Raw genomic sequence first — 22,059 nt, forward strand, 5'->3', positions numbered from 1 at the left:
TAGCCCGTTAGGCTCTGCTGCTCATGGAATTTCCCAGGCAAGAATACTGGAGTGGGTTGCCATTTCCTTCTCCAGGGGATTTTCCTGACCCAGGGATCGAACCTGCATCTCCTGCACTGAAAGTGGATTCTCTACCAACTGAGTTAGCAGGAAAGCCCTTGAGTCACCTAGGGACTCTTGTAAAAGGCGGATTTTGACTCAGTAAGTCTGGAGTAGGACATAATTCTGAACCCCAACAAGCACCCAGGTGACAACACTGATGGTGCTGGTCTTCAGACCACATTTTGAAGGGTCCAGACAACTAGAGGAGCTTTGCAATAAGCTGGGCTTAGTCGCTCAGTCTCCGTGTGACCCCATGGACTGTAGCCCACCAGGCTCCTCTGTCCACAGGGATTCTCCAGGTAAGAATACTGGAGTGGGTTGCCATGCCCTCCTTCCAGAGAATATTCCCAACCCAGGGACTGAACTCAGGTCTCCCACATTGCAGGCAGATTCTTTACCATCTGAGCCACCAGGGAAGCCCAAGAAGTAGCTGAGAAATGGGGCTGAGATCTCGTCAAGAAATCAGAGATACCAAGGGAACATTTCATGCAAAGATGGGCACAATAAAGGGCAGAAACGGTATGGACCTAACAGAAGCAGAAGATATTAAGAAGAGGTGGCAAGAATACACAGAAGGACTATACAAAAATTATCTTAATGACCCAGATAACCACGATGCTGTGATCACTCACCTAGAGCCAGACATCTTGGAGTGCGAAGTTAAGTGGACCTTAGGAAGCATCACTTCGAACAAAGCTAGTGCAGGTGATGGAATTCCAGTTGAGCTATTTCAAATCCTAAAAGATGATGCTGTGAAAGTGCTGCACTCAGTATGTCAGGAAATTTGGAAAACTCAGCAGTGGCCATAGGACTGGAAAAGGTCAGTTTTCACTCCAATCCCGAAGAAGGCAATGCCAAAGAATGTTCAAACTACCATACAATTCCATTCATCTCACATGCTAGCAAAGTAATGCTCAAAATTCTCCAAGCTAGGCTTCAACAGTACCTGAACGGAGAATGTCCAGATGTTCAAGCTGGATTTAGAAAAAGCAGAGGAACCAGAGATCAAGTTGCCAACATCCACTGAATCATAGAAGCAGCAACAGTTATAGAAAAACATCTACTTCTGCTTTATTGACTATGCCAAAGCCTTTGACAGTGTGGATCACAATAAACTGTGGAAAATTCTTAAAAGAGATAGGAATATCAGACCGCCTTATTTCTGCCTCCTGAGAAAGCTGTAGGCAGGCCAAGAAGCAACAGTTAGAACCGGACATGGAACAAGACTGGTTCAAAATTGAGAAAGGAGTATGTCAAGGCTGTATATTGTCACCTTGCTTATTTAACTTCTATGAAGAGTACACCATGCGAAATGCCGGGCTGGATGAAGAACAAGCTGGAATCAAGATTGCCGGAAGAAATACCAATAACCTCAGATATGATGACATCACCCTTATGGCAGAGAATTGAAGAGGAACTAAAGAGTCTCTTGAAGAAGATGAAAGAGGAGAGTGAAAAAGCTGGCTTAAAACTTCGACATTCAAAAAACTAAGATCATGGCATCCGATCCCATCACTTCATGGCAAATAGATGGGGAAATAATGGAAATAGTGACAGTTTATTTTCTTGGGCTCCAAAATCACTGCAGCCATGAAATTAAAAGACGCCTGCTCCTTGGAAGAAAAGCTATGACAAACCTAAACAGTGTATTAAAAAGCAGAGACATTACTTTGTCGACAAAGGTTAGTATAGTCCAAGCCATGGTTTTCCAGTAGTCATGTACAGATGTGAGAGCTGGACCATAAAGAAAGCTGAGCACTGAAGAACTGATGCTTTTTAACTGTGGTGTTGGAGAAGACTCTTGAGAGTCCCTTGGAACTTCTAGGAGATCCAACCAGTCAATCCTAAAGGAAATCAAGCCTGAATATTCACCAGAAGGACTGATGCTGAAGCTGAAGCTCCAATACTTTGGCCACCTGATGCGAATAACTGACTCATTGGAAAAGACCCTGATGCTGGGAAAGATTGAAGGCAGGAGGAGAAGGGGACGACAGAGGATGAGATGGTTGGATGGCATCACTGACTCAATGGACACGAGTCTGAGCAAACTCTGGGAGATACTGACACGCTGCCATCCATGGGGTCACGGAGAGTCGGACAGGACTGAGCGACCGACCAACAACAACAAGCTGCCCCCGGCAAAGAACCTGTAGGGAGTGGGTGGGGGCCAGAAAGGGTTCTCCCTTCCTTTTTCAAGATGGTGGGAATAACAACGTGATTGCTGTAATATTGGATTCAATCAGGGCTAGAACAGAGTGTGTGGGCAAAGGGGGTTAAAACTATTAGCCACAGCATTTAAGACAGGAGTGTGCTGGAGAGAGCAGCAGGGTGGCAGGAGTTAGAATCACTGCGAACTGAAGGAAGGTGGGGAGAGTCCAATGAGAGCTGGTATGACACGATCTGATGGCTTGAGTCCTGGAAGAGGATAACACTCCAGGAACTGTCAGAAGGACTAACTAAAACAGGACTAATCCGTTCTTGCAAAAGCAGTATCAAAAGAATGAAAATACAGTTAAAAAAAAAAAAAACTTTCAAAAAATCATACTGAAAGTTCTAGAAGCTAGGATATATCCAACATTTAAACCATTACTCACTACGGAAGATAATCCTGTCCTCCCAAGACGTGCACAAGCTTCAGCCCTCAGGAGCAGCTGACTGCTTTCAGGAGGGGCCATCAAATGCCACATCCTTAGGCGCTGGACTCCCAGGCCCCGGTTCAGAACCCTCTCGGCCTTCAGCCCACCCACCCGTCAGAATTCAGTTCACAGGTAACCTGCTAAAATCTAAGTTCCCACTGCATTTGAGACAAGTAAACGTTACACTGTAATCATCTACTCCACAAACCAGAAGAAACACAGCCCATCTCGTGGAGCAGTTCTTGCTCTTCTCCCTGTATTTAGGGCAGCAAGGGCAGGAGCCACGAGGAGGGCAACGCAAAGCAGCCCACCAAAGCACCGACTCAGAATTCCAGATCCTCAACTGCTGAGCAACACACCAGCCACCATAGGTGCCACAGAGACCTCTTCAGGAGCGAAAAGTTCCACCTGACAAGAAACCAGTTACCCTCCTCACAGTTAATCACGCATACAATACTCTTTGAAGAAGGTAAGCCAAGATTATCTAATCAGGATGCTTAACTTTCTGTACCATGGACTCCTCGTAATAATGTTTTTAATACAAAAGAGTATAAAGGAGGGACTTCCCTGGCGGTCCAGTGGTTAAGAATCTGCCTGTGACACAGGGCACATGGGATCCCTGATCTGGGAACTAAGATCCCATATGCCCCATGGCAACTAAGCCCACAACTCCCAAGTCCACGAGCTCTAGACCCCATGCTCCACAACAAGGGAAGCCACTGCAATGAGAAGCCCACACACCACAACTCGAGCAAAGTCCACGTGCAGCCACAAAGAGCCCGTGCACGGCAACGAAGATCCGAAACAAGAAGCCAACAAGGGAGATCGATTGTATTACAACAGTTACACTATATTCAACACATTTAGGGTCTTTTAACGTTTATTTCACACTGAATAACGGGTTCTAGCAGCAGATCCATTAACTACTGTAATTTCAAAGTAGTGATGAGTATAAATGATGTTTGATATGTCTGCAACAACCATAATGTGATATGCAAACACCTGTGATTTCCACTGGTGATAAAGCCGCAGGTCTGTAACTATGTGATTTGTTGCCTATGTTCATAATTGAAGAACACATTAAAACCCAGTTAGAAGTTCAGTTAAAAATAAAGCTGTGAATATGTCTTCCCATCTAGGTGACATGCCTCCTGAATTCTAGTCAGGTCAAGAGGCCCCAGGGAGTCCCCGGCAGCCCAGTGGTTAGGGCTCTGTATGCCAAGGGCCAAGGGCCTGGGGTTCAAGCCCTGGCCTGGGAACTGAGACCCTGCAAGCGTCACACTGCAGCCATAGAAAGAGCCCCAGTAAGTGAGTCTAGTCCACGATAGCAGACGCCGCACATCTCACCACTATCTGTTCATCAGTCTTGACACCCGACTACGGTCCCATCAGGCCAGGGACCATGTCTTGCTTGTCTTTGGGCCTACAGGTCCGATACATGTTAGATGAACAAACCATTTACCATCCTACTGGACTGTGGGCTCCCTGACCACAGAGATTCAGTCTCAACAACAATTTAGAGCAGGCACTGGAATCTTGAGAGAGTGTGTGAATATCTTGTCTCCTTGGATGGATGATAAACCTCCTGGGGTCAGGGACCAACTCACACTTCTTTGATTTCCCAGAGCCCAGTATACTGCTTCTCACATAAAACCACTCAAAAAAAAAATTTTTTTGACGGCACCATGTGGCATGTGGAATCTTAGTTTTCCAACCAGGGATCAAACCCACACCCTCTGCAGTGAAACTCAGAGTCTTAACCACCAAGAAAGCCCCTAGAACCACTCAAACATTTATTAAATGAAACATTAGGACAAGACAGAGCCTCTGAAACAAAAATTAAAGTTAAGTAGAGAATGAGCACCTGGACCAGTTTCGTTGTAGCAGGAACACACGCGCACACACACGCGCGCAAACACACCCCAACTCCCTGCAATGGTGAGTCTGGCTATGAACCAACCGACAGAAAAATAGCTTAATGTCACAGGGATAAACTACAATGTGGTTACTTGAAAATATGTTAAAAATATTTCCATTCTTAATTTAAAAATATAAAAGCCTTAAAAATTCCTTCCTCTGAATGGTTCTTGCTTCTTTCTCATAAAAATCTACAGTTTCATGTACATTCTCCTACCGCTAAGATAAAATGTAGCACAAGACTTCCCTGGTGGCGCAGTGGATAAGAACCCGCCCTCCAATGCCAAGGACACTGGTTGGATCCCTGATCCCAGAAGATCCCACATGCCACAGAGCAACTAAGCGCATGCACCGCAACTACGGAGCCTGTGCTCTGCAATAAGAGAAGCCGCTGCAACCAGAAGTCTGCTCACCGCAGAGAGCGAGCCCTCGCAAAAGCAACAAAGACCCAGCATAGCCAAAAAAATGAAAATAAAAAACAAGAAAACTAACAACACTGTAAAGCAACTATACTACATAAAAAATAAAATAAAACAATATAATTTTTTTAATGTAGCACAGGCTGATTTGACTTGTTTTTAGTATTAATACAATCTACCCTACTGTTTAAAATTCCATACTACAAAACAGAACTGACATTATTCAGTTTACAAATTACCAATTGTCAGAGAAGCAGTGAAGTTGGTAAAAATGCTGAAAGGTAAGACTAGGGAGGGTAAACTGGGAGATTGCGACTGACATATACACACTACCAAATATAACACGGCTAACTCATAAGGACCTTTTATATAGCACAAGGAACTCTACTCAAGCCTCTGTAATAGCCTATCTGGGAAAAGAATCTAAAAAAGGGTGGATATATGTGTAACACATCCACTTTGCTGAAAACCTGAAACAAAGTACTATAAGTCAAAATTTTAAAGTAATAATAACAAATAAGTGGAAAGGGTTAGAAAAGGTAAGAGTAACTTGTCAACTAAGGCTCAATCAGAAATGAAGACAAAGCATTTCTGAAATTAGAAATACAAGGCTACACATTTTGGAATTTGCAAAATTCTGTACACAACATTTCAAGACAAATCATCTATTTGAAATCCAACCCAGAATTCTTCCACTAGGCAGAGAAACACTTCTCCACTTTACCTTTACCTCTTAATTCCATCTGATTCGTGTATTGCTTATGCCATGTGCCGAACACACACTTTCTACTTTTATTACAATTATCAAGACAAAAATACAAGCTCCGTACAGACAGGAAGTATCTTACTTTACCTTCACGTCACCCACAAGAGATAGTAGTAACTTGTATACAGCAATTCAGCAAAAAAACGCTTAATGAATGAGGATTACTTTTTTTAAAACAAGACGTCTCTTGCACTCTGTTATGAAAAACAGATGCTAAATGTTCAGAGGATAACCTGTCATTGATACTCTCAATTTTAAATGCACTGAAAATTAAAATTGAGAATGGCTACCAAAGTTATTTCTATTGTTGATGTCTATTCCTAAATAACAAATAGGACTACATTTCATATTTCTGCACAAACTAACCTAGCTGAGATATAAATTAAAATGGTCTCTAAGACAATACCAGACTATGAAAATCTTTACATTTATTTTAAAAATAAGGTTCTTTAGGCCTATAGCCAAACTAGTCAGCGACAAAATCCACTACATTTTGATTCTTGCTCAAGTTTTCTACCAGAGTACAATAAACACTTTAGAGTTACTAGATGATTAACTCAATGGTAATACATATAGGTGACAAGTTTCTTGAGTGCATAGACTTTGCCCATACCCAGCACTGACTCAATAGATATGAGTTTGAAGAAACTCTTGGAGAAAGTGAAGGACAGGGAAGCCTGGTGTGCTGCAGTTCATGGGGTCACAAAGAGTTGGACATGACTTAGCGACTAAACGACAACAAAAACATATCTAGCACCATATATCTGGGAGGTGCACCCCACAAATATTTGCTGAAAGAATGACAATCATCACTAGCTCCTGGCTCTCACTGACACACTCTGGGAGCATCTCGCCACGGCTCACATCCACCATGGAGTCCCTCCAAGTATCAGCACCACCCTCCTCAAGGCCAAGGGGACCAAGGTATCACATGCAAGTTTCTCAAGCCCGCTTTAGGCGATAAACTAACATGCTTCCCCCGCAGTATAGATGATTTTGTAGTTAAATAAATTAATCTTTATATGAATACTTCAGAAGTCATTAAGTGGCCCTTAATGGGGGAAAAAAAGATTTCCATCCAATTCCATATGTGCCCTACTAAACCAAGTACAAAATTTCTCAAAATGAATTTGATATAAAAAAAGTCTAAACTTCTAAGCCTCTTCTAAATAATAAATGGGGAGCAGAGCGGTGTGAAAATACAAATGGGCAGAAGGGTGTGAACATGACCTTCTTTTAGAGCAATCTAGTATCTAAAACTAGTCTATGGATAAAAAGCTTCAAAAGGCATGTAGTTCACCCTCCCACATGAAGCATGAATCCCCCGGTCACCAACAGGTGGTCCTGTAGTCTTTGACAAAGAGACTTTGATATTTCCTATACGGAACACTCATTGTAACACTCATTGTCTCTCAAGTCAACCCATAACTCTCCTGGATAACTCCATCTCAAAAAACATTTTGGCTATTATTATTAACTGACCTTCTGACCCCAGCTTCATCTCAGCATGGTGAGTACCCAAGCTTTTTCTAGCAATAAAGACCTAGAATATATGTTCAACCTGCTTTCACAACACACCCCACTCTTCCCAATTCCCATTCAAAAAGTAGGCAATGAATCCAAGTCAGGAAGACATCTCCCCAACACAAAGACAAATTTTCATTTAAAAATCATTGAGCACAGAATCACACAATCTTAAGAACTGAAAAGGCCTTGTATGTGTGTTGGTCGCTTAGTCCGACTCTTTGCGACCCCATGGACTGTAGCCTGCCAGGCTTCTCTGTCCACAGAATTCTCCAGGCAAGAAGACTGGAGTGGGTTGCCATCTCCTTCTCTAGGGGATCTTCCCGAACCAGGGATTGAACCCTGGCCTCCTGAATTGCAGGCAGATTCTTTACCGACAAGGCCTTGGACACCATCTAATTCTACTTTTCATCTCTTGTAGGGATTGCTTCAATCTCTGGACAGTACATCTATGGCCCAGAACCTTAAGATGGCAGGCAAAACGTAAAGGCTCCTTGAATGTTAAGGAGCGTTAAGGAGCGTTAAGGCTCCTTAAGTTAAGGAACGTTAAGGCTCGCTTTGAATGTTAAGTAATTCTGAGTGTAGATTTAAAAACTTGTTTGATTCAATTTAAAAAGGAGGACTTCCCTGGTGGCCCAGTAGTTAAGAATCTGCCTGCCAATGCAGGGGAGAGACATGGGTTCCATCCCTGGTCTGGGAAGATTCCACATGCTGCGAGGCAACTAAGCCTCCAAGCCACAGCTACTGAAGCCTGAGCACCTACAGCCTGGGCTCTGCAAAAAGAGGAGAAGCCAGAGCACTGCAACTAGAAAGCAGCCCCCGCTCAGAGCAGCAACAGAAAGTCCACGCTCAGCAGCGAAGACTAGAGCAACCAGAAGTAAACAAACAAATGTTTTACCGGGGGGTCAGGAAAGCGTAAATTGGGATAAACAAGGTCCTCCACAGAGAACTACATTCAACAGCCTATAATAAGCCATAATGGAAAAGGATATGAAAAAGTATATAGACATATATGTATAACTGAATCACTTTGCTGTACACCAGAAACTAATACAATACTGCAAATCAATTATGCTTCAATAAAATATTTTTAAAAAATTTTAAAAATTGTTTGACAGCACATAGGTCTGGTAGGTAACATGGTTCGACAGAAGCAGATCAAAAGTAACCTGCACCATTTGGCTGCTTTCCACCACTTCACTGTCTCTTGCTACATAACTTCCAAGTTATAAAAAGAGAAATTTGTTACCAACTAACAATAATGTAAAACATCTTTTGAGGGGCCTTCCTTGGTGGCCCAGTGGCTAAGACTCGTGGCTCTCAACGTAGGGGGCAGAGATGTGATCCCTGGTCAGGGAACTAGATCCCACGTGCTGCAACTGAGAGCTCATAGGCTGCAACTAAAGATTCCAACGCCACAATGAAGATGGAAGACCTGGTCTGCTGCAACTAAAACTGGTGCAGCCAAATAAACAATAAATAAAAATAAATATGAAAAAATACTTTCAGTTTTTAATAAAATGTCTTTTGGGAATCCCTTGGCAGTCCAGTGGTTAGGACTTGGCTCTTTCACTGCCGGGAACCTGAGTTCAATCCCTGATCAGGAAACTAAGAACCTGTAAGTTGTGTAGTTCAGCAAAAAAAAAAAAAGCTTTTTTTTTAAAAAAAATAAAATAAAATAAAAATGTCTTTTAAAAGATATGAGCTACTAAAAATACCTGGTAATTTTGGGCCTAAAATGGAATACCTTTTCCAGCACCTAAAGATCTTTTTTTAATTAATGTATTTGGCTGCATCAGGTCTTAGTTGCGCATGCAGGATCTCCTGTTGCTGTGCATGGGCTTCTCTCTAGCTGTGGCACGAGGGCTAAGTTGCTCCAGTTTATGTGGGATCTTAGTTCCTGGACCAGGGATTGAACCCAGGGCCCCTGCATTGCCAGGCATATTCTTAACCACTTGACCATTAGGGAAGTCCCTAAAGATCCTTTTAAAGCAGGACATAGACGGACACGGACGCTTTACCCAGTCATTCACTCAACAAATTTAACGGTAGGGGTCTACTCCATGTAGGAAGACAGAGAAAACAGAAAAGACATCTATTCTAAGGGAGCTTTGTTTCTAGGAGAGATAGAGAATTACAAATTGAGAAAAGTTCTAGAAAGGCAAAGTATGGGATATAAAAACGTATAATGGGGAAAACTGATTTAGATTGGGAATACAAAGAAGGATATGCTGAGAAGTGATGCTTAAGCAGGGATCTGAGTGGCGGCATTCACATTTATGCTAAAACAGATCTCCATAAAATCAAAGAGTTGGTACAATAAGCCCAGTACCTTGGCATCTTTATCCTAAAACCTCTTTTTTAAAAAAAAGAATACCAAAGTATGCCATAAAGAAAGCCAGTAGCTGAAAGTTCCTGGGGAGGAGGTTAGGGCCTCACTCGTTTTTGGATACCCCACATTACCTTGCCAAGTAAAATTATTATCGTAGTAGTCACTGAAAATTTTTGCTGAAACAGTGAGTTTACCCTCAGTATTAAATCAGTGTCCATAGTATTTTTAGTTCAGCAAAATAAATTTATAAAACTAGATGTTTTCACACAAGAAACCCTACTCTGAACTTTGGTTCCAAAAAGAAATGATGCTTTCATCTACCTCACAGGATTGCAAGATTCAATAAGCTTACACAGGGCAAAATGCCGGGGTAAATTCTGAAGAGCTTGAAGTATACGGTTATCTGTGCAACCAAAAAGCTAGATCAGTCTCTTTTCACTAAGACAGCTGTTTAGATTCAGTTGTGCTTCTTTGTCAAGAATTCTTTACCTCGAGAAAAAAACTGAGTCACAGTTTGCACATCCTCTCTAGCCTTGGCTTTCTCCAAAAGGGGTGAGACTCCATATACTGAAGGTCCCTTTCAGCTCTAGCAACTGACCTGTGTTTTCAAGGGGCCAAGATTACACTCCTCAGCTTAGGTCTTTGACTACCTCCTCATCTACTCTATTTCCCCAGGACTCCACATTCGCTTTCAGAAACGACAGTACAGAGTTCACAATTTAAGGTTCTTAAAAGACCCAGTTTTGCAGCAATGTGCATGGGCCTAGGGAATATTACACTTAGTGACATAAGTCAGAAAAAGACAAATATTGTATGACATCACATATTATATGTGGAATCTAAAAAATAATACAAATGAACATCTATGTAAAACATAAACAGACTCACAGATAAAACAAACTAGCAGTTACCAAAGGGAAGAGGGAAGGCAGAAGGGGCGAGTTATAGGTACAGGATAAGAGATACAAACAATGTATAAAATAAACAAGAAACAAGGATATACTGTATGGCACAGGGAATTACAGCCATTATCTTATACTTTTAATGGATTATAATCTGTAAAAATACTGAATCACTATGGCTTACACCTGAAACTACTATACTATAAACCAATTATACTTTAATAACATAAAAGGCCCACAGTCAGATTTAAATTGAATGTATTCATCCAATTTAAATCTTGTAAATGATGTAAATGATCTGATTAATTGTTGTAAAACTTTGTATGTCCCAAAGGAAAAAATTTTAAAGAGTCAAAACGACGAAATGTCAAAAACAGATTTGTAACTTCTAACCCCAAAAAGTAAAATTTGAAGTTCTTAAATTAAGGTTTAATTCACCTTTAATTAAGGTTTTTAATTAAGGAAAAGTATATGCAATGGTTTAAAATCAGAAAATAGAGTCCTAAAACAATCACTTATACTCAGAAATAACAAAAAATAAATGCAAACTCATTCATAGACATGCTTTTTAAAAAAAATTACAGTGGCTATTAAAGAGCTTAAATGTCCAACACATAATGCAAATGTATCCACAAGATATTACCACATGAAAATGAAATTTTACAGAAAAGTTAATGTGCTCAAGTAAATTACACACCCGAAGGCAAATTTACATGTTTAAGATTTGTCTTGTTTAAAGTAATTTTTTGGTGTAGTTTTGAAAAGATCTCCTAATTTATCCTTCATTGAGTAGGACTAAAAGTAGGCACCATTATGACACTTCCAAGCAAGAGACCTATTTTTTGATGCAAACCAGAGGTACCAAGTACAGATACAGTTTGCCACTAGAATGTTTCAGAAATAGTATACTTTAAAAGAAAATTTTTTTAAAAAGGTAATGTCTATACTAGTAACTTAATATATTTAGCTTTTAGGCACTTTTAAATTTTTTTGTAAATCAACTTAATAACTTAAACTTCTAAACTTATTTTCAGAGAAAAAGCTGATCCTTTCAGTCACGGCATCAATGTCAAGATAAACGCTCCTGTTTGACAGATGCTCTTAACGCTTATTTGAACTGTATTTTATTACATCTACTGAATGTTTCGGGCCTTTAAAGTTCATTGTAGTCATAATGCTCAAAACCACAAGGGCTGTACTGCAATACTCTCTTTTAAAGAGCTGCAGATAGAAGTTAAGTAACTCGTCAAAGGTCACCCAACAAGTCAGTAACAAAGTTGAGGGTAGGACTAAAAACTTCAACCCCCAGACTCCTAACTACTTCAGACGTTTCCAATTCTGCAAGAGAACAAAGTCAAGCGATTTACCTGCAGTAATTTATAACAGGATGCCTCAAACTTAGTAGTACACTTAGTACAAACACTAACAGAAAGGCTCACCTGGAGCAAATGAGACAACTTGCTCCATCTGGATAGCGCTGCCACATTCCTAGATCTTGTAACCAAGCAAAAACCCACTGCTTCTGGATACAGTGTATCCTGGGAAACGTTCACCCTTCAATACATACAATTTATTTTCACACTAACTGACCGTTTATAAATTAATCTGTTATCACCTTTTCCCACGCCCAGATGCTGTGGGGGGCATTAATTTCCTCATTTTTCCAAGAGTCAACTCCCAGACGGCGTATCTCCAAAGCAAGCAGTTCTCAATGAGAACACAGTGACGTAGCCAATGAAAGAAAAGTTCTAATAAGTTCTTCTTTCAAAGAGATACTTTAAGAGGATGATTACATGCTTGCCAGAATTACTGTTAAAATCGCCCGCCCAGAATAATGGTTCTTGTGAAGCAGCTTTTAAGGCATATCCCTCCCTTGCTGGGCACACAGTCTGACTTGTTGGACGAGGATGGATCTGGGCACGCTCTTATAGCATCCCTAGGAACCAGCTCAGTTCACTGAAAACATCTCCTCCACTGCCAAGTGTGGTCCTCAGCCCTCTCCACACTGTAAGGGACAAGATGACCCCTCCCTTAACAATCTCTCAGGAGGAAGGTTCCCTCCGCGGAGACAAGTGACAGCCGGCCTCCCTCGGATGATTTTTTTTTTTTTGGAAACGGCCAAGTGTTAACAGCAGGACAGGCTCCTAGTGAGTGGCGGTGCGGCAGCAGGTGAGGTGGCCCTTGGTGCCGAGCCGGTCCATTTCTGACCGTGTCCTCCGCCTCCCGGCCGGGTTCCGCCTTACAGATCTGCCCCCAGCGGCCCCAGGTCTCTCACCCAGAGCCGGACTCGCAACCCTCCCCGGGAGGCGAGGCGGCCCAAGCCGCGACCAGACGGCCACCCCACCTCTTCCGGGGACTCGCAGGCCCGGCTCCCCGGCCGTGTCAGAACCTGACAAACGCTGCCGGAGGGGCGGCAGCCGGCCCCCTCGCTTCCCGGGGCCCCCCCGGCCGGAGCCCCGCACCCCGCGGCCCCTCTCCACCGCCCCCGCCGCCGCCACCCTCCTCCTCTCGAATCCCCCTTCCTCAGGAGCACTCCGGTGGAGTTACCGGCCCACTCCAAAGTGAGAGCGGCGGCCGCCCCGGCGGCCTCCCCGGGCCCCCGCCGTCACCGCCCTGCCCCCGGCCTCTGCCCGCGCCGGGGCGAAGTCCCGCTGACGCCCCGGTCGGTACCTTGCGGACCCCCTTGTAGATATAGAAGTAGAGCTCCCGGCCCACATTGAAGCAGAGGCGGTCGCCGTTGCCAGACTGGTCGTTGAGGTTTACGAAGGAGACGCGGACAGGGTTAGAGCCCTGCGAGTTGAAAGGCACCCGGTTGGGCCGGCTGTACTCCGAGTGCGGCAGCAGCTTGTACAGACCTTCCCGGGTGGTGAATTGGGTCTTAATCTCGTTCATCTCCTTCCCTCCTCCCTCCGTCGCCATCTTGGAAAGCAGCGTTCATCCTGCCCTAAGTGCCCGGATCACGCCCACCGCGCAGGCGCCGTCCCGGGGCTCTCGCTCTTTCCTCCCCCCCCCGCCCCCGCCCCTTCGTTCTGGCCCCTCCCACCCGCGAGCCCGCCCCGCGGAGGCCGGCGAGGAGAAGGGGCGGGCTTGTTTACGGCCCGACTGCGCAGGCGCGCTCACCTGGCGCGCTCCACGCGGCGGGGCGTCCACAGGCTCCTCCCCGCGCCGGGCGCGGCCTCGGCGCGACCCCAGAGCCGCGCAGGTGTTGTGGTGTGGGGTGTGCGGGGGTCGACGAGCGGGTGGAGGGGCGGACGGGCTGACTGGACTGAGCCGGCTAGCGGAAGCCGCGGCCGGGCTGCTGCGGTCGGCGGCGCTGAGGGAAACTCGGGCTGGCCTCCTCAGTTACCTCGGGCCCTGCCCTGAGAGGTCCCGAGACCTTTAGGGACTGAGGAGGGAGCCGCTTCGGCAGCCGGCAATTCGGGGTGCGGCGAACAAGCGCGGAAGCCCCAGTGTTCTGACCCACGGGAGGGCGCTGGGGAGCCCCGAGGCTGGCAGGGGGCGGCCCCCCCCGTCCTGAGCCTCCGCTCGGCTGCCCCGCGCGACCGTCTGGTTGCGCGAGTCAGGAAGCCCCTCTGCGCTTCCCAGAGTCCGTTTCCGACGAGGTACTGAAGGACCTCAGCTTGCCGCTTCATCTTTTCTCTTTTTCTTTTTTTTAGACGGATTGGCGGGGAGAAGACGTATAGATACGTAGCATCTGTGCTTGCTAGTCAAATAGCTGCACACCTATCTGTGGTGAGCATTGGCTAATTTCAGGGAAGCTGGTTGTGTCGGCGCTTTTGTTTCTTAAGTTTGACTCCACCAGGTGTTTAGAGAAAAGGGGAGGGGTCGGATCGGCGAAATGACTTTGGGAACCAGAGACTGAATCGAAGCAGGAGTCCCTTCTCTTGCTCCACGGTGTATTAAGAACGCTCCATGAAGTTGGAGGCTGTTGATTTTTGTATCAGTCTCAAGTGGAATGTGCAGAATGATTTACCCCGCGTAGTTGTGGGAATATACTGTACTAGGTCTAGATTGTAAAGCAGGCACGCGGATGAAACCATCACCCTTTTATCCCTGGGTTTCTTAGCATATTGCACTAGAGTAAGCGAGTTTCTCAAATGATGAACATTCTGATAGACTTTCGCGGAGTTGGAGTGCGAGGCCAACATTTGTTACACCAACAATGTTCTGTTCCCTCAGTACAAATCATAGATGGAGGGTCACAAAAGAAGTAGAGGGAGTTAAGTTGTAAAGAGGAGTTTAAATCATAAACATTTTATGTATCACAAAGGAAGCAGATGCCAGTGCGGACGGTGTCACTGATGTAATAATGCGTTTGACGCTGACATCCCGTATCCGATGTGCATGTTGGCAGAAAAGCTCTAGAGTAAAATCCTACTTAAAGAATAGATTCCTAAAACACCTAAAGTCTCGTGTTACAATGGTTTTGATGTTATTATGTCTTCTGCTACAAGTCGAATAGGTATCAGAAGTCTTTATAAATGCCACAATGTATTCTGGGTCCCATGAATTTATCCCAATTTCCTAGAACCATGTTATTTTATGTTGAAAATGTGTATAATCTCCTTGAAGGATAGTAACATCCTGAATCGTCTAAAAATAATTCAACTGTGTTCCTTAGTTACCAAGGGGGGAAAGCATAATAATACTTCTTGGAGAAGAAAAAAAAAAACCTAAGCTAGCAGAAGTTACGGAGAAGGCAATAGTACCCCACTCCAGTACTCTTGCCTGGAAAATCCCATGGACGGAGGAGCCTGGTAGGCTACAGTCCATGGGGTCCTAAAGAGTCGGACACGACTGAGCGACTTCACTTTCACTTTTCACTTTCATGCATTAGAGAAGGAAGTGGCAACCCACTCCAGTGTTCTTGCCTGGAGAATCCCAGGGACGGGGGAGCCTGGTGGGCTGCCATCTATGGGGTTGCACAGAGTTGGACACGACTGAAGCGACTTAGCAGCAGCAGCAGAAGTTAACCCTCAAATTAACCACAACTTTCAATTACCAATAATACCTATAACCTTAGGCTTCTATTAAGGTTTTATTCTATATAAATTTAACATTTGATTGTGATCACAGTAATAATAGGTTGTTCACTTTGTCCCATCCAAATCCTTTGAAAAATTTAATAGTTTTCCTCTTTTCATTTACCCTGCTACACACTCAATTCAATAAATAACACCAAATTTATATAACTGGGCCTGACTGATTTTTGGTTTCAAACCAGGCATTTTTACATGGATTTGTGCCTCAGATTCATCAGCCTCTAAATCTTATCCACATCTTCAAAGTTGAGTCATTATAGCTTCTTGAATATAGCTTTCCCTAGCAATATACCTACCCCTCCTTCATTTCACTTTTTTTCTCTCAACTTTCCTCCAATAGACAACTACCAAGTTAATTTTCTTAAAACAATGCTTTAGATATTACATTATTTTGCCCCCAAAAAACTCAATGACTTTGATTATCCATACTATTCTCTTTTGCATGACTCCTCCTTTCCAATCAAACTCTTCTGCCATCACCCTTAGCTCTTTGCCCTACCATGGGAAGATCTAGGTAGAGCTGAGCAAGCAGAGAAAAAAGCCCCCACAGGGTATCCAAGGCAGGAGTGTGCATAGCATGTGCAAGGAATAGCAAGACAGCCAGTGTGGCCAGAGCAGAGTGAGTGAGGAAGCCATTGCAGGCTTTAAGAATCCATTTGAGAAACTCCTTCATGGTTCAGTGATTAGGACTCTGTACTCCCAATGGAGGGGACCTGGGTTCAATCCCTGGTCGAAGAACTAAGATACCGCATGCCATGACCAAAAAAAATTTTTTTAATTAATAAAAATTAAAAGAATCCATTTGCTTTCTGGTTTGAGAGTAGACTCAGGGAGACATGAGTGGACAGGGAGGCCGCTTCAGAGGCTTGTAGTAGTATTCCAGGCCAAGGACGATGGAGGCTTGGATGAGGAGAGGTGGCAGTTGAGGTAAGAAAGACTAGAGAATCCTAGTTACATTCTGAAGGTAAATTCAATGCAATTTCCCAGCAGATAAGAGGTGACTTGTGGGAGAAATGAAAGAGTCAAGAATGACCCCACGATAGGCAGCTGGAGGATGGAAGTACCATGAACTGAGATGAAAAGGCTGATGAAGAGCAGGTTTAGAAAGGAGGATTAGGGTTTCCCTGGTGAATCGGTAAAGAATTCACTTGGTGGTACAGGAGACACAGGTTCAATCCCTGATCCAGGAAGATCCCACGTGCTGCAGAACAACTAAGCCCATGAGCCACAACTCTCAAGCCTGTGCTCTAGAGTCCACAAGCCGCAGCTACTGAGCCTGAGCACCAAAACTACTAAAGCCCACACACCTAGAGCCTGGGCTCTGCAACAAGAGGAGTGGCTGCACTGAGCCTGAGCACAGCAACTAGGGAGTAGCCTCTGCTGACTGCAACTAGTACAGAAGACCCAGTACAACGGAAAATAAACAAAATTCTAAAAAAAAAAAAAAGAGGACCAGAAGCTCAGCTTTGAGCATGTCGGGTGTGGGATGTCTATGAGGCATTCATAGGGAATGTCCAGGAGGCAGTTGAATAATCAGGTCTGGATAGAAGTCTAGCCCACCAGCATATGCATGTATTCAGCAGGCCTTAGCTGATAGATGGCCTCCAAAGCCTGGCTCCTGTCACCAGGGGAGTGAATGGGGACAGTGGGACAATCTAGAAGGTGAGAGAGAAGAAGAGGAACATTTGTTGATGAAAAAGAGCATACTATTTTTTTTTTCAACTTAATACATAGGGGTATTCACTTTAGACCAAACTTATTGTTTTTTCCAATTCAGAGATTGGTTCATTAAGACGCTGAAAAGCAGTGTTTTTTATTTTTTAACGTTGAAGAGAAACTTTGCTACAGTGACCTTGGGCTTCCCAGATTGCCCAGATAAAGAACCTGCTTGCCAGTGCAGGAGTCCCAAGAGATGCGTGTTCAATCCCTGGGTCAGGAAGATTCCCTGGAGGAGGAAATGGCAACGCACACCGGTATTTTTACCTAGAAAATTCCATGGACAGAGGAGCCTGGCAGGCTACGACTAGTCCATGGGGTCGCAGAGTCGGACATGAATGAGCACGCATGCACAGTGACCTTATAAAGAAAATGGGCGTGGACAAGTGTCTTGAGAAACTACAATGAAGTTCTTTACTGACTCATTATATACGTAACCAATCTCAAGTTTATCTTGTTGATGAGCTTATTCTATTATTAATTACATCATGACTTGGTACTTCCTTATAACAATGTTATGGGACTGGAAAACAAATTTGGAAAACATCACATAGCGTGTGTCCCTAATACACCACTCCAACTTTGTATTTCAGATGTGCAGACTTGTTAAACTGACACACCATTGGAATTGTTTAATTATGATATGTACAAATTGATCTTGTGTAAAGCATCATATTCTTCTCTAAATAACCATTATCAAGTGTATGCAGTACTTAATATTTCACACATGCTTTGCAGTCAAAGTACTTTTTAAAGAGCCCTTGTAGAGTTTTCTAATATAGTTAACAGGCTTCCCTCATGGCTCAGATGTTAAAGAATCTGCCTACAATGCAAGAGACTCATATTCAATCCCTAGGTCGGGAAGATCCCCTGGAGAAGGTACTGAAGAAGACTCTTGAGAGTCCCTTGGACTGCAAAGAGGTCAAACCAGTCAACCTTAAAGGAAATCAACCCTGAATATTCACTGGAAGGACATGCTGAAACTCCACTACTTTGTGTGTCCGCACAAAAACTTGTACATGAACGTACATAGCAGCATTAGTCATAATAGCCAAAAATTAGAAACAATCCAGATGTCTACTAACTGATAAATGGATAAGCAAAATGTGGTGTATCCATGCCATCAGATTTCATTCGGCCACAAAAAGAAATGAGGTACCAATGTGTGCTACGGCGTGGACGGACCTTGAGAACGTGCCGAGTGAAGAGGCTGACACAGAAGGCCACATGTCTTATGATTCCATTTATAGGAAATGTCAGGAAGAGGCAATTCTATAGAGACAGAAAATAGGTTAGTGGTTGCCTAGAGCTAGAAGGGGGAGGGGGAAGGAGGACTGGCTGCTAGTGGGTTTGGAGTGTCTTTTTAAGGTGACAAAACTGTTCTAACATTGATTGCATAGTTGCCTAGTTCTGAATATACTAAAACCCACTGAATTGTATACCCTTTACACGGATAAGTTGTACATGCTATTGAGTCAAAACCAGAGCAAGCTACACAGGGTCCAGTTTATTTTTCAAACAGCTACTAAATTACTAGGAATAAGTACATGTTAGGCTGTTTGAATTTAACCTAATAAACAGAGCTGTTAGGTGTTTTGTTCTAAGCGATGATGGGTGACGTAAAGAACTTGCTGATACGCTCAGACCGAGAACCAAGCAAGTTGGGGAATCTCCGCCAGGGCCTCCCCCAGTCTCCAAGTTGTACCTGCCTTTTTCTCTCTGTGTGCCTCTCCTTGTCAGAACAAATTTCTCCCCCTTGCTCTTGTAGGGAGTCCCTCCTGTGCTCAGGACAGCATGCTTAATTTCCCTGGCTCCCAGAAACACTGCTGCCTCCACTGCCTCTTTCTAGGAAGTGTGAACTTGCTGAACGAGGAATAGTAGTCAACAGAGGTGGTCTTTTTCTCTGCTTAAAAACAAAACACTCTATCTAATGCCCAGTCTCTCAGCTCCCAGCCTTGAAAGACTCACAGCAGTCTCCCCCGCCTTAAATATATATTTAATTCCACGCATGCTATTTTAAATGTCTTAGACTCTCGGGATAAGACAGAAATGTGGGTTTCAAACCATAGTAATGAAGGAAAAAATACAGGAAGAGAATGAGACACTTGTCACAAGGCTGTGACATTCTCTCTGTCGCTCACAGACACAGAACCAGTGGAATGATTTAAGGCATTCTTAGAACTGCACCCAAATTCGAACATCATTTTTTGCGATTGGAGCTTGTGCCAGCTTTGTTTTTCATTGTGAAGCTTCTCCGGTTGCAGGTTCAATGACAGCCTGTCCAAGCAGCCCAACAAATATGTTTTATCTCTTAGAGATTAGAGCAAGGACATTCAAGCTTAATAGCCTTAGTAACAATTTCTGATGTTTTCTGAGAACCTTAAACAGGAAAGAGAAAAGGAGATTGAAAAAAGAGTTGGTATGCTATCTGTACAGAAAAAATTAACATGCTGCTAACGCACGATTGGAGGAATTTGTCAGTGACTCTTTGGAGAGCCTTGTCAATATTTTATCAGGCTGTTGAGAAGCAGCCAGCAAAGCTGAATGATTTCTAGCCATCGGCTGCTGTAAAGTAGTGGTTGGGAGCCTGTGGTAGGAAGTAAGATGCTTTGTAAATTTAAAAATCCATGGGACTTCCCTAGTGGTCCAGTGGATAAGACGCCAAGTTCCCAATGCAGGGGGTACGGGCTTGATCCTTGGTCAAGGAACTAAGATCCCATATGCCTCACAGTGCAGCCTGAAAAAAAAAAAATCATTTTGGGGAATTCCCTGGTGGTCCAGTGGTCAGGACTGCGCTTTCACTGCAATGGCCCAGGTTCAAGCCATAGTTGGGGAACTAAGATCCCACAAGCCTCACAGCATGGCCCTAAATAAATAAAATAAAAATCCACTTTAGGAGTTACCGTTGGGTAAAGCAAAAATACAATTTATATTAAAAAGATCTAGTCTCAGACAGGGTAGAGAGTATTCTCTGAAAGGTTATCGTTAAGGACGGATATTCCTGTTATCCATTCAGTTAGACTCCGAGCTGACTGAGAGGACAAGCCCTTCTTTTTCCTCTTTAGAATGAAGGGGATCCCCTCTCGCTCATACAGCATGACACACGCAGTCAGTGAATTTCTAGCTTTCTCCATGCGGGCATGCTCAGTCACTAAGTCGTGTCCAGCTCTTTATGACCCTGTGGACCATAGCCTGCCAGGCTCCTCTGTCCATGGAACTTTCCAGGCAAGAATACTGGAGTGGGTTGCCATTTCTTTCTCCAGAAGATCTTCCCAACCCAGGGATCGAACTCTCATCTCCCGCATTGGCAGGTGGGTTCTTTACCACTGAGCTGCCTGGGAAGCCTTCTCCTTTTCCACCTTCCTCATATTTTTGTCTTTATTTTTTCTCTCTCTTCTTGGTGTTTCCACTTACACACCTTCCCTCCCTGAGCTGTGATACTTGTAGTTCCTCATACCTGTCACACCTAAGCTTTCGTGCCTTTGCACGAGCTGGAGTCCCTTCCTCCTCTGCTTCTCTAAGGGGACAGAAGGCCGCCTTGTCCTGTGAACCTTTGCTGGGAAACTGCCCCTGCCTGGCGTGCTCTCAGGTTTCAGCTTAGAGGCTGCTTTCTCAGGGAGGCTTCCTAGGTGTTCCAAATTTAAATTATGGCACCCGATTCTTTTCTGAAGGGCTTTCTAGGTGGCTCAGATGGTTAAGAATCTGCCTGCAATGCAGGAGATGTAGGTTCAGTCCCTGGGTGGGGATGATCCCCTGGAGAAGGGAATGGCAACCCACTCGAGTATTCTTGCCTGGAAAATTCCATGGACAGAGGAGCCTGGTGGACTACTGTCCATGGGTTGCAAAGAGTTGGACACGACTGAGTGACTAACACACACACACACACGTTGTTTTCTGCACATCGTTACATCCTTCAGATGCAGGGGTCCCCAGCCTCTGGGATCTAATGCCTGATGGTCTGAGGTGGAGCTGATGTAATAATAATAGAAATAAAGTGCAAAGTAAATGTAACACACTTGAATCATCCCTAAACTGTCTGCCCCATCCCCAGTCTGTGGAAAAACTATCTTCTGTGAAGCCAGTACCTGGTGCCAAGAAGGCTGGGGACCACTGCTTTAGAGCACCTATCCCAATTTCTAATAATACATCCACACATATTTATGTGTTTGCTCCCGGGTGGACTGTAGGCTCTTTGAGAACAAGGATGCTATCTTCATCCAACGTTTTGTGTCCAGGTTGGGTCCTGACATATAGGAGGCACCCTGTGTAGATTTGCCAGGTGAATGACTCACCCACTTTGAGAAACATCCTCTAACTTTTAGCACCTGATGGTAATACTTAACTTGATTATGACATTTGTTACACTGCAGTCTCATCCCACCAGATAGTTAGCTACACATGACTGCAGCTCATGTGCTTGAAAACATGCTCATTCATGCTTTCTTTACCCCCAAGGTTAAACTCTGCTTCAGGGCCTCATCGTGTGTGCTATCCCTTACCTCTGCTTCCAGCATCTCAAGGGGGATTCGGTCCTTTGTTTCCTTTCTGTGTATGGCTTTCAGGTAAATAGCGATCATGCCCTTTGGGCCACTTCCCTCTCCTCAAAAAAACGAAAGCAAAACCGTCTCCTGTTTTTGGAGAATAATCTTTCTTTAGTGTCACATTTCTATTTAGTAGGATAGAATACTGAATTTGTCAGAGAG

At 44.1% G+C, this 22,059-nt stretch overlaps 1 protein-coding gene and 1 long non-coding RNA gene across 20 annotated transcripts in view; one reads left to right on the plus strand and one right to left on the minus strand.

The window, feature by feature from the left end:
* The window catches only part of WDR20 (WD repeat domain 20), a 64,884-nt gene extending 51,096 nt beyond the window's left edge, over window positions 1-13,788 (minus strand). For 15 of the 19 annotated variants that reach the window (XR_014070905.1, XR_014070909.1, XR_014070907.1 and 12 more), the window contains exon 1: window positions 13,269-13,544. Coding sequence is in view for 9 of the 19 variants with exons in the window: in XM_081548750.1 (XP_081404876.1) it covers window positions 13,269-13,517 (249 nt within the window). In the remaining 10 variants the exon portion in view is untranslated. Of the gene's footprint in view, window positions 1-12,213; window positions 12,285-13,232; window positions 13,545-13,718 lie in introns of those variants that run through there. The other 4 variants (XM_081548752.1, XM_081548753.1, XM_081548747.1 and 1 more) reach the window with 4 other exon arrangements.
* Window positions 13,671-22,059, plus strand: part of LOC145529096 (uncharacterized) — a 32,240-nt gene continuing 23,851 nt past the window's right edge. The window contains exons 1-3 of the long non-coding RNA XR_014070912.1: window positions 13,671-13,800; window positions 14,255-14,330; window positions 21,812-21,918. This is a non-coding gene — a long non-coding RNA (uncharacterized LOC145529096). The remainder of the gene's footprint in view (window positions 13,801-14,254; window positions 14,331-21,811; window positions 21,919-22,059) is intronic.

Source organism: Giraffa tippelskirchi, chromosome 12 (genome assembly GCF_054371585.1).
Source record: "Giraffa tippelskirchi isolate mGirTip1 chromosome 12, T2T-mGirTip1v1.2.pri, whole genome shotgun sequence".
NCBI classification, from domain to species: domain Eukaryota; kingdom Metazoa; phylum Chordata; class Mammalia; order Artiodactyla; family Giraffidae; genus Giraffa; species Giraffa tippelskirchi.